This window comes from Haemorhous mexicanus, chromosome 22 (genome assembly GCF_027477595.1).
Source record: "Haemorhous mexicanus isolate bHaeMex1 chromosome 22, bHaeMex1.pri, whole genome shotgun sequence".
NCBI classification, from domain to species: Eukaryota; Metazoa; Chordata; class Aves; order Passeriformes; family Fringillidae; genus Haemorhous; species Haemorhous mexicanus.
In genome coordinates, this window is record NC_082362.1 from 10,297,347 (window position 1) to 10,312,057 (window position 14,711).

The 14,711-nt window shown below is 53.0% G+C and overlaps 1 protein-coding gene across 8 annotated transcripts in view; it reads right to left on the reverse strand.

Moving 5' to 3' along the window:
• ACACA (acetyl-CoA carboxylase alpha) overlaps positions 1 to 14,711 on the reverse strand; it is a 108,659-nt gene that overhangs the window by 84,432 nt on the left and 9,516 nt on the right. For 7 of the 8 annotated variants that reach the window (XR_009489199.1, XM_059866204.1, XM_059866205.1 and 4 more), the window contains exons 4-17: positions 8,756 to 8,888; positions 8,071 to 8,209; positions 7,760 to 7,869; positions 7,278 to 7,359; positions 6,836 to 6,934; positions 5,847 to 5,953; positions 4,786 to 4,896; positions 4,461 to 4,670; positions 3,795 to 3,965; positions 3,017 to 3,178; positions 2,554 to 2,717; positions 1,653 to 1,803; positions 1,093 to 1,196; positions 504 to 585 (exon numbers count right to left, since the gene is read on the reverse strand). Coding sequence is in view for 7 of the 8 variants with exons in the window: in XM_059866204.1 (XP_059722187.1) it covers positions 504 to 585; positions 1,093 to 1,196; positions 1,653 to 1,803; positions 2,554 to 2,717; positions 3,017 to 3,178; positions 3,795 to 3,965; positions 4,461 to 4,670; positions 4,786 to 4,896; positions 5,847 to 5,953; positions 6,836 to 6,934; positions 7,278 to 7,359; positions 7,760 to 7,869; positions 8,071 to 8,209; positions 8,756 to 8,888 (1,825 nt within the window). In the remaining variant the exon portion in view is untranslated. Of the gene's footprint in view, positions 1 to 503; positions 586 to 1,092; positions 1,197 to 1,652; positions 1,804 to 2,553; positions 2,718 to 3,016; positions 3,179 to 3,794; positions 3,966 to 4,460; positions 4,671 to 4,785; positions 4,897 to 5,846; positions 5,954 to 6,835; positions 6,935 to 7,277; positions 7,360 to 7,759; positions 7,870 to 8,070; positions 8,210 to 8,755; positions 8,889 to 12,143; positions 12,451 to 14,711 lie in introns of those variants that run through there. The other variant, XM_059866206.1, reaches the window with a different exon arrangement.

The window sequence follows — 14,711 nt, forward strand, 5'->3', positions numbered from 1 at the left end:
CAGCCTATGGTCTTGCCATTAAAAACTTCACCACCACAAATTTGCCCCAGGAAGCTCACGAGGATTGCACAGGCAACCTTAAGTCTACTATTTCCTAACTTTCATAGGTTTGGTTTTGCAACATGGGGCTTTTGCATGCAGCAGAAAAGCAACACTAATGGGGAAAATTGCTGCAAATTCTGTCACACTGGGGTGTCAAAACCCCAGCAGAGCAGACCTACACATTCAGAAAAATCAGCTGGAAGTTTTGGTCAACCTGTAGTAGCTTTTGCCTGTAACAAAGCAAATTTCAGCCAGCTCAGAGCAAGAGGCTGAAATGTTTACAGGGACATTGCATGGAGCCACACGAGGGGTGTTGCCCTGCTGATTTCTTCACCCACTAAAGAGGAGAAAATCAGCCCTGCTCAGACAGAATCCCTGCACAGATCTGTGCAAAGAGGAGGCCAGAGCAGCACAGGTGGCCCTGTCCAGCCCAGGGCAGCAGGGTGGGTCCCACTCTGTACCTTCAGCACGTACTTCCGTCCCTCGTAGATGAGCTCCACGTCCACCGTGTTGAGCAGAGTGTGAGCAGGGAGGACTTGGCCCCTGGAAAGGGAAGGACAGAACAAAACTGATCTTCCACAAGCCACCAAAGGACTACCAGGGCTCCAAAGAGCTTCAGAGATGCATGCAAGGCTTTAGGAAACACTAGCAGAGAGGTGGGAGTAGGTTTTTATAGAGTCTCTTCTTAGGAGAGACACAAATCAGTTTGACCAAGTCAAACAAAGTCCCTCCAGCCACACAGGCCAGCTCTGCTCTCCTTTCCATTCACTCCTGGGTGATTCAAGACTCCCTAATGCTGCCCTAGCAACACACAGAGCAAGAACTCTGTTTCTGAGCCATTTCCTGGAGCTCCTGCTGGAAACCAAAGCAATCTGTGCAGCCAGCAGGGGATGTTTGGAGATGCAGATACCTGCCAGTTTTCTCAGCAGATAAAGAGCTCCCTGGGGCCAGGCAACAGTCAGCAGATAACAGCCCCTGAGCACTCCTGGACTGGATTGAAGAGAGCTTGTGCAGCAGCAGTAATTCCTAGAGAGCAGCTTGGTCTCTTACCTTTCCAGGGAGTGCAGGAAGTTGGAGACGCTGTTTCGGAAGCTGACGTCAGCCACGTGCAGGGCCCCACACACCACCCCCAGCATGGTGTCAGGCCTCTCAGCCTGAAAAAGGGACAGGCACAGTCACACCTCCTCCAGCCTCAGCCCGATCTCAACACCCAGCTACAGGAATCAGCAGTCTCAGCTCCATTTTTGGTTCACGGCCAACGCTCTTTAAAATCAAGTCAGTGTGGCAGCCATGTGAACCCTACACAGAAATCATTATTTCTGTAACCCCTTAAAACTACGTTTTCTTCTGCCTGGATCAAATCTTGAGGTTCCAACAACATTTCCACTGTCATCTGTCCCATATTCCAAACATAACAATGGTCTCAATGCTTTTCTGGACAACTTTAGGAATAACAGGGACAACCTAGGATCCCGATATATGTAAGAAGCAATGCCACTGAAAATGGTCATTCATTAAGGGGACACTGACCATTCCTACACCCTCTAGCAGCAGCAGGCACCACCCCTGCCCCCTGCCAGGTGTGTCCCTGCAAGGGGAAGCAGCTGCACCTGCACTTTCTCGGCGATGAGCCGGTCCAGCCAGCCCGTGTCGATGCGGTTCTGCTGGAAGCTCTCTGTCTCCAGCAGCTTGATCAAGTATTCCACAGTGGTCCTGAAGTCCCCTCGGATGGACAGCTCCTTCAGGGCCACCACCATGTTTCTGAAAGGGGAAAGAAGCCCTGTTACCTACCCCATCCTAATGGCAGCATGGCAGACAGAAAAGCACCTGAAGGTCAGAGCAGAGGAGCACAGGCACTGGGTGGAGCAGGGTCCTGAAGGAATGGTTGGGAATGGGAGAATGCTGATTTCCCTGCTGCTGGGGTGAAGAGCAGCTCAGTGGGATCAGGAGCTCCCCCTGCTTTCATCACCCAGAGCCCTGCCACCTGTCAGGGATGTACAACAGACAGACAGACAGACAGACAGACAGACAGATGTGGTGGGAAAGGCTCTGGGTAAAAAACGTGGATGACAGGTCAGACAGGTCTGCCTTAGGACCAGGTGGTTTAAAATCCCACACCACAGAGGACACTCCATGGCTCACAAACCATCCTGAAGCATTGGTCAGTCAGGTTAGCAATGTTTTTCCTGTTAGAAGCCTTCACCTGGATGCTTTATAGAGGGACTTTCACCCTGTGGCAGCTGTGTCACAGCCCAGCAGCAGGTATACAAGGCAGGGATGAAACAGAAAGGAAGAAAAAGAAAGAAAATTAAGCAAAAAGTGTAGAAATGCAGGTGCAACGTAGTGGAATTGCAAAGCAAGACAGGATGAGAAGCCTGGCCACAAAATGGAAAACAAGATGAAGACAGGGAAATTGCTCCTGAAACTCCTAGAAGGAAGGAGCCTCGTTTTCCCTGGATCAAAGAGGACAAAGCCAAGCCCTTCCTGAGGCCTCCCACACCCCTGACTCACGAGATGGCTTCCTCACGGTTCTCCCCCCAGGAGAAGCAGTGACCAAACTGGGAATCAGCAAACTCGTGGAGCCCTCCTGCAGCAGCCACGCTGAAATAGCCCCAGACGTTCTTATTGCTGCGGAAATTCAGCTCCTGAACTGTGCCAGAGCTGGGCTTAAACCCCTGCAAAGACAGACAGACAGACAGACATTGCTCTACACCCTGAAGAAAAGGTGAATGACCCAGAATGACAGACATTGCTCTACACCCTAAAGAAAAGGTGAATGACCCAGAACCAGGGCTCTGAGAACAGCTCTTCGTGCTGCAGCGCGGTGTAACAACTCCAGGCTGTGTCTAAGTGAGGTCAGGGAAGAATCTCTTAAATTTGCTGCCAGAACCTTCAGCAGCAGGGGCAGGGGCAGGGGCAGGGGCAGGCCCTGGGAAGGCCAGGGTGAGCAGCAGGCCCAGCAGGGCAGCCTCACCTCGTCAGGGTTCTCGCTGGTGATGCGGGCAGCGATGACGTGCCCGCGGGGGCTGGGCACGTGGGCTGAGTTCTCAAAGTCAATGGTGCTGTCCCCCCAGGGAGAAACTCCATACATCACCCTGATGTCCTTGATCCTGTGCAGGGGGATCCCCATGGCAATCTGAGGGGGAAAACATGAATAAGTAAATAAATAAAGCCCAGCAGTGAGTTTGTCTCCTCACAGAGGCAAACGATCACACTTCCCAGGACAGCTCAGCTCAGTGTCATATCCACCTTAAGCCCTCCAGCCAGCATTTTCCATTGACTGATTAAAAGGCTCCAGGGAAAGCTGGCAGTGCCAGGTCAGCTGAGGATGGGCATGCATTAGGCCTGTTAAAAATATACTGAGGTGCCAGTGAGGCAGAAGGGCCCTAATTAGTTATAGGAAACTGGAATTTTGCAATTATAAACTGTAGGGAGAGTAACCTGCAGAACCAGCTGCTGGCTGCATCCTGGTGGAGCAAAACCCCATTTTCCCTGTTCATTAGTTGGGGTTTTTTCATAGGCACAGTTCAGAAAAGAAGTAGAAAACCATGCAGAACCTTCCTGAGGTGTGAGGGGACTGTGGCATCCACCCACTGCTGGAAAGTTGGGGATCAGGAGCTTGGGGGACACACAAGGGACAGGCAAGCCACAGCACACCAACAGCATCCCTGAGGGATCCCCTGGTGCCTTTGGGGAGCATCAGACAACTGCAGAGCTTGCTGAAAGGTGAGGAATTCCCTTTGTGTGCTCACCTGGAGCTGTGCTGCTGGCAGGTTGACATCTGCCACCATCTCAGTGCAGGGATGCTCCACCTGCAGGCGTGGGTTCAGCTCCAGGAAGTAGAAGCTGCCATCCTGGCTGTACAGGTACTCCACAGTGCCTGCACTCACGTACCCCACCATCTTGGCAAGCTTCACTGCACACTGGGACACAGAAAACAAGAATATTGCATTGCCACTCACCCAGGAGTGCTCTGGTCACCCAGCACGCCCACTGCAGGATTCTGCTGGCATTCTGAAACACCCCAACTCTTGTAACAAGCCCAAGACCTGCCCAGAGAAAAGCTCGTGGCACAGCAGTTTTGATTTCTGACTTATTTCATCTACAATTCACAGAAGGCAGAGTTTGAAACAAATATTGGCAACACTCAACATCAGGCAATTCCTGCAACTCCTGAAACTTGCTTTTAATATGATAACACATTTAAAACACACTTCCCTCCCCTTTTTGGGGGGCGTTTATCTTTGAAAGGAGCTGTTGGTGAGACTTAGTGTGGAAATGTGAGTGCCTGCCCACAGCTGGAGACACACAGCCCTGCGCTGCTCCTTTAGAACACTCACCAATGCAGAACTCCAGGTGATGTAAATCAGAAATACAAAGTCCTGCCAGGGCAGGGCAAGCTGCAGAGGCCCTCTCACCTGCTCCATGTGCTCAAACACTGCAGAGGTGGCAATGGAGGCTGGAGCCTCCTCGATGATCTTCTGGTGGCGGCGCTGCACGGAGCAGTCGCGGCCGAAGAGGGAGATGGCATTGCCGTACTGGTCTGCCAGGATCTGCACCTCCAGGTGCCTGGACTGCTTGGCCAGCCTCATCACAAAGATGGGAGAGCCTGGCACCTCTGTTTGAACCTGCAGCAGGGGCAGAGTGAGGCAGAGCACCTGGTGGGAGAGGCGCCCTCGGCGCTGGGCTCTCACCGAGCCCGAGCGCCCAGAGCCAGGCAGCCCAGGGGAGGGGGAGCATCACCTGTCTGAACAGGTTGGGGAAGTCATCTGCACTGTTCACCTTCCTGATGCCTTTTCCTCCTCCTCCTTCAGAGGCCTTGATCATGACAGGGTAGCCAACCTCCTCAGCAGCCTGGCAGGAGGGGCAGAACAGCAGGGTAAGGACAGAAAGGCAGCAGAGTGCAGTGAACAGATCATTATTTCCCTTTTGGTTCACTATTTAGCAACCAATGGCACAGAAACCAAATATTCCTTTGGCAAGAGTGTCTGTAGCTGGAAAAATCAGCAGGGATTTTGTGATTACAGAGAACTCTGACCTCTGCAAGTAACCACAAAACCTTTTCTCAGTGCTTCACTGCCATTAAACCTACGAATTCACAGAAAAGCTTTTGTGTAATACAGAAAATCATTTCAAAATCTGAGTAACATGAAGAAAATCACACACTCCACCCCCACTCTTCACAAAGGAAAACTCCAAATCCTGTATTGTGCCAGGAATATCTCTTATTCTAAAACTCCTCCTCAAGGAAAAACTCCAAAGATGTAGTGAAGTGCGTGGTTGTGGGCTTTTACTAAAAACAAAAACTCGATGACAGCTTTTAATGCAACGCAGCCTTGTTCCCATATTTTGCCTCTGCCTGCTAACCCTCACCCAGCTGTGCAGGCTGAGGCCAAAGTTTGTGAATGAGCACTTGCCAGCCTGCAGGAGCCAGCTCTGGGGCTGCAGTGTGTGACCTGGGAGACCCCAGAGCCACCTGCAGACCCCCAGACCTACCCTGAGAGCCCCCAGACCCACCTGCAGACCCCCTAGCCCCGCCATGGGAGCCCCAGACCCACCCTGAAAGACCCCAGCCCCATCTGCAGACCCCCAGCCCCACCATGGGAACCCCAGACCCACCCTGGGAGCCCCAGACCCACCTGCAGACCCCCCAGCCCTACCCTGAGAGCCCCCAGACCCACCTGCAGACCTCCAGCCCCCGCCCTGGGAGCCCCCAGCCTCACCCTGGGAGCCCCAGACCCACCTGCAGAGCCCCCAGCCCCACCTGCAGAGCCCCCAGCCCCCCTGGGAGCCCCCAGCCCCACCCTGAGGCCATCATCAGCGTCCCTGACGTAGCCCTTCTCGTAGAGCTCCTGGGGGACGCTCAGGATGCGCTTCTGGAGGTCGTTCTCCTGCCAGTCCACTCGGAGCCCTGGAGCACAAACTGACTTAAAACCAGAGCACAAACTGACCAAGGCAGACTGAAGGCTGTATTTCCAGCTCAAGTCTGACAGAGCCCCTCTAAATGAACCCATCTGTCTCCTCTGTCTATCCAATAACGCACAGGGATCAAGCCCAAGCCACTGGGGCAGAGGAACCCCCCAGGTTGGTCTAGCCAGGGTTAAAGTGGGCACCACCTACACAAATCCCACCTTTAAACATGAGAAATGTCCTCAGCAGCCTCGGAGCTGCCTGTGCTGCCAGGCTGGGAGAAGCCACTGCAGGACACAGTGACAGTCACAGCCCTCACAAAAGGAGTGTGCAGAATGCAAACAGACTTTCCTGACCTCTGGGGAGCAAGGGTTCCTATCCAACCCATTCCAGCCTCCATTCAGCTGTGAGAAGCAGGCTGTTATTCAGTGTTTTGGAGCTGCAGAGGAATTCCATGGCAGCAGAGCATGGGCTCCAAAAGCACACAGAATCATGGGGTGCTTTGGGCTGGAAGGGACTTCAGAGATCACCTTGTTCCAGGGCAGGGACACCTTCCAGCAGACCAGGGCTCTGCAAGCCCTGGGTGCAGCAGGTGAGCCTGTGAGCACCAGCTGCACTCCAGGAAAGAACCTCTCCCATGTTTGCTCACTCCTCCTCCCTGCCCTCCTCTGCACAGCTTCTCCCAGCACTCCAGCTCATCCCACCCCTCGTGCCATCCAGGGCACCTCACTGCTGTGCTGGGCAAACAGCACCAGTGGGAAACCCTGAACACATGGAACATCTTCTGGAGCACACTCGTGAGCACAGAGCTTCTTAAAAATTAGACATGCTGGAGGAATAAAAGACCAGGATGCTCTTGATAAACAGGACAATTCCTTCTTACCACTGCCACTCCAAGGAAGAGTTGGAATGCCAGCAGTCTGAGCCACGATGGAAGAAGCAATTTTGTCTCCTAAGGCCCACATGGCTTGGCTGGGAGGACCTGCAGAGAGCAAAGGCACAGGGGCTGCAGACATCAGGGCAAGGTCCAGAGGTCTGATTCAGGAAAAACCCCACTCTTCCCATAAAACTGAGCCCTCTTTAAAATGAGAACAGGGACAATCTGGTCTATCAGGAATCTTTCCTGATTTTTTATCTCAACATTAAAGGCTGTTTTGGAAAACTTTCCCCTTCTTCCAGACAAGAACTGCTGCAAAGAACATTTCATCCACCCTGCACTGCAGACCATTCCTCATGGCTCTCTCCTGGACTCAGGGTTCCCTCTCCCTAAACCTCCCCACCTCCCAGCAAGGCCTGGACATCAGAAGAGCAGTCCATCTCCTCACCCATGAAAGCAATCCCGTTTTTGTGGAGAAGTTCTGGCAGCTTGGGGTTCTCTGATGCATGGCCCCAGCCAGCCCACACAGCCTGCAGGAGAAAACAGACAATTTGCTCTTTGTTTGAATAAAACAAGCAAGTGAGCAGAAACAGACACATGCAAACACTCCCAGTCTTTCTTTTCCTCATGGAAAACAGCCTCAGAACAGCCAGGAGCCTCTGAGCCACAGGGTGTGCTGAATTTGAAGGATGGCTTGCACCTTGCAGAAAGTGCAAGCAGGCTGAGGAGAAGCTGGGTGCAGGGAAGTGCAGGGCTGCAGGAACCTCCCTCTCCTGCAGCTATTCCTGCAGGGACAGCCACTGCACTGTCCCAGGGCTGCCTTTGGGTGCTCTCTGGTTTGGAATTCCAGCTTCTTTGTCCTGCCTTGCCCCCAGGCACAGCTCCTTCCTGAAGGACAGGAGACTGCTCAGTGTCTGTGACACTTCTCACCTGCACTGGGATCCTCTTGGCAATGTCCAGGATGAGCTCCACGTTTGCATAGTTGTTGTTGTTGGGTCCTCCTGGCACGGGCACGTAGTGATCTGCCATTTTAATGTACTCTGCAAACACAGGGGCTCCAATCAGGCTGCAAATCTAACAGCAGCACTCGCTCTCAAATCCTGCTTCTCCCCAGGCTGCTCTGGGAAGCACTGACCTGCTCAGAGCACCCCACTGCTGGCAGAGCACGAGGACATTCCCCCCCTGCATGCCCAGGGCTGTGCAAGCAGAAGGCTGGGACCCTCCCCAGCTGCCCAGCTCACCTGCATTGGCTTTCAGGTCCTCAGGGGTGACCATGACCACGAACCTGATGGCCCTCTCGTTCCTGAACATCTCGTAGGACCAGCGCCGGATGGACCTCATGCACTTCACTGCTGCAATGCCATTGTTGGCTATCAGCACCTGGGGGCATCAGAAGCTGCATGAAATTGACTCTAAACAGCACAAAACAATCAATAATCATGAAAGAAGGTTTTTTCCCCCCCCAGATTCTTTGCCCAGTTTGGGGCTGTGCCGTTTTTGAGCCAGCATCCAGCTCATGGCCCATCTGTCAGTTCAGAGAGCAGCTCTTGTTTCAACATAAAATTTTAATGTGTTATGCCTTGGTTTGATTAAAGAGCAGAAGGACTCAAATCAAATTATTAAGCATTTTAAAATACATTTCTTAATGTTTTTCAAGTCTATTTTTGTTTTTTCTGTCTATAAATCCTTCTGTATCAGCAGAAGTGCTCTGGCTCACTCACATCTTTTTTCTTATTACTCTAACCCAAAATAATCAGACGTTTGTTTATCACAGAGGAAAAAGGAAGCACAATGATTCCAGGCAGAAGCACAACTTCCAAGCTCAGCACATCAGCAATTTGATAGCTGCAATGTCCAGCCTTAGAGAGAGACAAGTCAGAGCTGCAGGGAGGAGCTGGAATAGGCTGAAACAGGTCAGGCAGTTACCTTCTCAATAACTTTATTGCCTCCAAAGCGAGTGACAAACTCTGCTGGAGAAGCCACGGTGAAATCTCGCTGCACATCCACCTTCTTCCTGTCCCGGCCCTGCTTGACAAGGTGCAAACCAGACATGCTGGGCCTGGGGAGAGGGACAGACAGAAACAACCTGTCAGGACAGCTGGACACCAGCAAAACAAAGCGTGTGAATAATGGGGAAGTTCTCTTTGGGCACACTCCCCAGCCAGACAAGCTGAACCTCTCCCTGCCTGCAGACCCTCGTGGCCTGGTGCTCACAGGGACATCACATCCTTCACAGGGATGTGTCCATCACAGTCCTCACATCCCTCACAGGGATAACTCTTTTTAAACTACTTTTCAGTTATTTCCAAAAGTCTCAGGTTATCTGGAAAAGTCCCAGCTATGCCAAAACATAAACAGGTAAATTTACATCTGCTGTATGTTGCTGTCCAACACAGAACAGTGCTGCACCAGATTGCCTCCAATCCATCCAGAGAAGCTGGAAACAACAGTGGTTCCTGGCTTTGGCAAAACAAGCTGCAAAGATCAGGTTCTGTAAGGAAATCCTCTTGGAAAGCACAGCAAATTTATCTCCAGGTGCAAATGAGAGACCCAGACTGGCTATGGAAATCATTTTCCAGGAGTTCTCCACTACCCAGTCTTTAATATCTTCCTCAAAAGCTCTGGGAGCCAGAGGACAAATTAATCACATTACTCCTACTACAAACACAGAAAGCCAATTTTGTGCCTGCCAAGACCAAGCCCGTGCCCTGCCACAGCTCGTGTGTGTGGGAATGGCACAGCCACTTCTCCTCCTTCTGCTCCAGCTTCCACAGCAACAGCACAGGGACAGATCCCCTTTGGCTTTGGTTTGCCAGGGTTTACAAGGCTGAGTCTGGGAGAGGAAATTCCAGGGGAGAGCACAGAGCTGCTCCTCACACCGAGTGTCTGCCCTGGTGCAGCACCACTGGAGACCAGGGAATTAATGAGACACTTTTCATGTCCAGGCACTGAAGCTTCACCTCTCTGCTCAGCCCACAGGTCACTTGGTTTTACAGGGCTCTCCTGAAGAGTTTCCCTCCCCAGGAGCTCAGGGAAGCCCTTCCCCTGCCCCTGGCAGCAGCACAGACCCTTCTGTAGGCACGAGGATGGGAAGGAGGAGCTCAGCTCAGAATGAGGAACTCAGAATCCTCAGGAATGAGGATTGGGAAGCTCAGCTCAGAGCTTTGGGGAGGCCCAGCAGCACCAAGGGTGGGTGCTGGTCCCTGGCAGATCTGTGCCCAGGAGCCCTCTGGATGGAACCTCTGCCCTAATCAGCTGCTCGGTTGAGCAATCCCACTGGGAACAGCATGGGATGCAGGGAGAGCTGCTGGGAGAGGGCACAAAGGGAAAAGCAACACCAGGAGAAGCCAAGGCACAGGTTTCCTTTTGCCATCACAGCCACCAAGGCCAGGGAGCCCCAGAGCTGCTCCTGGGCAGGGCTGGAGCATCCCTGCTGGGATGAGCTGCTGCTCCAGGGGCCACAGCCTGACAGGGAATTCCCCCTGACATTCCCTCAGAAAACCCTTACGGGCATGAAGGTTCCCCCACACGGGGCACAGACCCTCCTCAGCACCTCACCAGGAGCACAGGGACACCACAGACCAAGGATGTCCCTCCCAGTGACACCCTGGCACCCGTGCTAGGTCAGAACAACTCCAGCCACCCGAGTATCTTATCTCAGAGAGGAGCTGACAGCCAGAGGAAGGCAAAGAACAAGCTCTGTGTGCACAGGTTCAGCCTCTCACACTTTCCCTTCTTCCACCCAGCTGCACTTCCAGACATGGTCACCAAACTTAGAGCTGTCCCCAAAAGTTCTCACTCTCCTGTGAACTCAGCCTGGGAACACAAGGACAGGAGCCAACAGGCAAGAAAGAGAGCAAAGGTGCAGTTAAGGTTGAATTTCTACTAAATGTATGCATTTAGGGGGTCAGAGTCTTCCTGGCAAGGAAGGAGCACAGTCCAAGGAGCCAGAGAGGTTTATGCACTACAGGTTTACTGAGAGCAGTCTCAACAAAAATGAGAAGAGATAAAAAATCCCAAGGTGAGAATTTGTGAACACGTTTAAAATATGAACTGTCCCACCAAGAAATTACTAAGCACAAAGTTACTGCTCCAGGCAAAATGTCAATAGAGCCTGAGGTTCATAATTCAGGATGCAACAGACATTTGGACATAAACAACTACAGTTTGAGTTGTGAGCATGCCAGGAGTGCCAAGTTTATTTATCAATAATCACAGGCTGCACACTGTAATCAAAACAGAAGAGTTGAGGTTTTTTGCAGGATAAGATGAGGTAGAAGCTGGACAGAAAGGAAGGAAGCATGGAGCTCTAAACAAACAGAATAAATGCTGAGTTAGTGACTGTCATCCCTATTAATCACCTGCTCACAACTGCCATGTTTCGTGATGGAGGAATTTTCAAAATGCTTTTCTCCCTTTTATTTGTATGTATGTAGCAAACCTCTGTGTTTGTCTACATACCTCTATATGAGTACAGATAGTACAAGTATATTTATAAAATATACCTCTATATGTGTCTAGCTAATGTAAGTGTATTTGTGTGGATGTCACAGCATCTATATTTATATATATTCACCTCCATATCTGTATATACACAAAGTTTACATTGAGACAAACACTACATGTGCAGTGGTTTGTGGCACACAGGTTTGTCTTGGTGCTCAGCTGAATTGGAGGGGCTTGTGTAAAAATGGAGCTGTGGCAGTTGCATTTCAGAGAGCCAATACAATGTGCAGAAGGGCATCAATATAACAATTTATTTATATATATATAGCATACCCCTTTATTTGTATGTATGTAACATACCTCTGTTTGTATACATACCTCTATATGTGTACAGATAGTACAAGTATATTTATAAAATATACCCCTATATGTGTCTAGCTAATGTAAGTGTATTTGTGTGGATGTCACAGCATTTTTATTTATATATATTCACCTCCACAGTTGTATATATCCAAAGTTTACATTTCTGTATGTGAAATATTCCAGTGTACAGTGCACAGCCTTGTGCATTTCACTCACAGCATTGAAATCCAGAGGCTCCTGTGAGGAGATCCCTGAGAAAGTCCCTGTGTAATTTAGCCCCAGACAATGCTGAAATTAATTTAAATAAGAACGAGGACACGGCGGGTAGAGGTTGTGCAGAACCTCCAGCTTGAGGAACCCTGGTCCCCCAGCTGAGCTGCACCCTGGCAGCCCTGTCACAGGCTGCACACACGGAGAGCCCAGAGGATAAAAGGAACGCCAGGAGCTCAGAGAGCCCCTCGGGCAGAGCCCAGGCAGGGCAGGCGGGCAGCTGTGCCATCCTTACCTCTGCAGCATGTGGTACCTCATCTCCTGACCCTGCTCTGCAGAATCCTCCATGCTGAGCGAGCGAGGAACCCCGGGCTCACCGCTGCTCCCTGCAGCTCGGTCCTGCCGGCTCTGCAGCTCACGGAGACGCTGCCAGGAGCCTCGCTCGGCTTCTCCTGCGAGCAGAGCCCATCGCGACCGCCCCGAAGCGCACCGCCTTTGTCCCGGCTCCCCCCGGCCGTGCCACCCCGGCGGGGACGGTGACGCAGCGGAGGGGACCGGCCTCGGAGGGGACCGGCCTCGGAGGGGACCGGCCTCGGAGGGGACCGGCCTCCCTGCCTCCCTCCTGCCGTCACCGGAGCAGCTGATCGGGGAAGGGACAGCACGGCCAGCCTTACGTAACGAGCGAGGGAATGAGCAACGGAACGAGCAACGGGGCCCAACGCGGCTGCTCCGAGCCAGCGGAGCCCCGGGCGAGCTCCCGCACCGGGGGCACACCGGGAACGGGCGGCACAGACCGGCACGGGAGGGAGGCAGCACCCACGGGGATGCAGTGCCCGAGGGAGGGATGCAGCACCCACGGGAGGCAGGATGCAGCAGCACCCAGGGAAGGGAGGGATGCAGCAGCACCCACGGGAGGGATGCAGCAGCACCCAGGGGAAGGGAGGGATGCAGCAGCACCCAGGGGAAGGGAGGGATGCAGCAGCACCCAGGGGAAGGGAAGGGATGCAGCAGCACCCAGGGGAAGGGAAGGGATGCAGCAGCACCCAGGGGAAGGGGGGGATGCAGCAGCACCCAGGGGAAGGGAAGGGATGCAGCAGCACCCAGGGGAAGGGAGGGATGCAGCAGCACCCAGGGGAAGGGGAGGGATGCAGCAGCACCCAGGGGAAGGGGGGGATGCAGCAGCACCCAGGGGAAGGGGGGGATGCAGCAGCACCCAGGGGAAGGGGGGGATGCAGCAGCACCCAGGGGAAGGGGAGGGATGCAGCAGCACCCAGGGGTGGGAGGGATGCAGCAGCACCCAGGGGAAGGGGGGGATGCAGCAGCACCCAGGGGAAGGGAGGGATGCAGCAGCACCCACGGGAGGGAGGGATGCAGCAGCACCCAGGGGAAGGGAGGGATGCAGCAGCACCCAGGGGAAGGGAGGGATGCAGCAGCACCCAGGGGAGGGGGGGATGCAGCAGCACCCAGGGGAAGGGGGGGGATGCAGCAGCACCCAGGGAAAGGGGGGGATGCAGCAGCACCCAGGGGTGGGGAGGGATGCAGCAGCACCCAGGGGAGGGATGCAGCAGCACCCAGGGGAAGGGAGGGATGCAGCAGCCACTGGGGATCCTGCCCAGGTGAGCACACCCCCAGCTGCTGCGGGCTCTGGGAGCCCAGGGGTTCAGTGCACTTGTAGGATTTAATGTGGGATTGTCAGCAGGGGTGGGGAGGTGACAGGGACAGCTCTCCAGGGCTGCGGAGAGGAATGCCAGAGGCAGCTTGTGCAGGCACACAGACACAGTGTGACACAGCTCCTGGAGGTGAAGCCCTGGTTGTGACCTACAGGTCAAAACAAATGAAACTTGACTCAGCTCTGACATGAATTGAGCCTCAGGATTTCAGGGAATTAAATAAAGGATGCAGCACAGAACAGAACCAGCCCTCTCTGCACTGCCTGGCAAATAACTTCCCTTCCCTGCTAACACAGCATGCCAGCATCAGCCCAGGCAGGTCTTTGGCCTAAAGCTGGAATTTTTACAGAGCCCAAATGGGTACAAGCTGCCAGGATTCCTCCCAAATAAACGAGTGCCAACAGTTTGCCAGAAGTTCTTTTCCTAGCCCCACACCTGGCTGTTTCCCTGCCAGGTGCATTTGGAACAGGACCATTCCCAGGACACACAGCCCAAATCACTGGGCTTCCTTGCAAGTCCAAAAGCAACACCCTGACACTCAAAACATCCACTGAATCCAAACATCAATCCAGATAAAGAGCCAAGTTTAAACCAAATTAATATCCATACTCCAGTTCCCAACCCTACAGAGTACCAACAGAGCTTTACTTTTCCATCCTCATGAAGTATAAAACCCCACATGATCCCAGAGCAGCAAACAGCCCAAAGCTCTCCAGGTCAAGCCCTGGCACCAAGATAAAAGTGAACAACAACAACAACAGCAGCAGTAGCAGCAGCAGAGAGTTGTGCAGCAGAGTGAGAGGAGCTGGAGTGCCTGGCAGGGAGCCCTCCTGTGCTCCTTGGCAGAGTTCAGGTGTTGGACAGATCTGATCTGCAGAACACCAGAATGGGCCCTTTTACACCAGGCTGGGCAGGTGGGGGAGTCTCACATTAAACTCAGCACAGCAAGACTGGTTATCTCTCAGTCAGAAGGATTAGATCAGTGAGCACGTGGCTGTCACACTGGGCTGTCTCAGCCAGGGAATCTCCGCAGGATCTCCCAACAAACGACTCAATTTAGAGAGGACACTTCTGTGAACTGAGGCCAAAGGGAGTAAAATAACACCAAAATAAGAATGCAGCTTCTGAGAGGCAAGCAGAGCTATACAGTGTGCTTGTTCAGGGAGCAGAGCAGCTTCCAGGGAAGGAAGGAG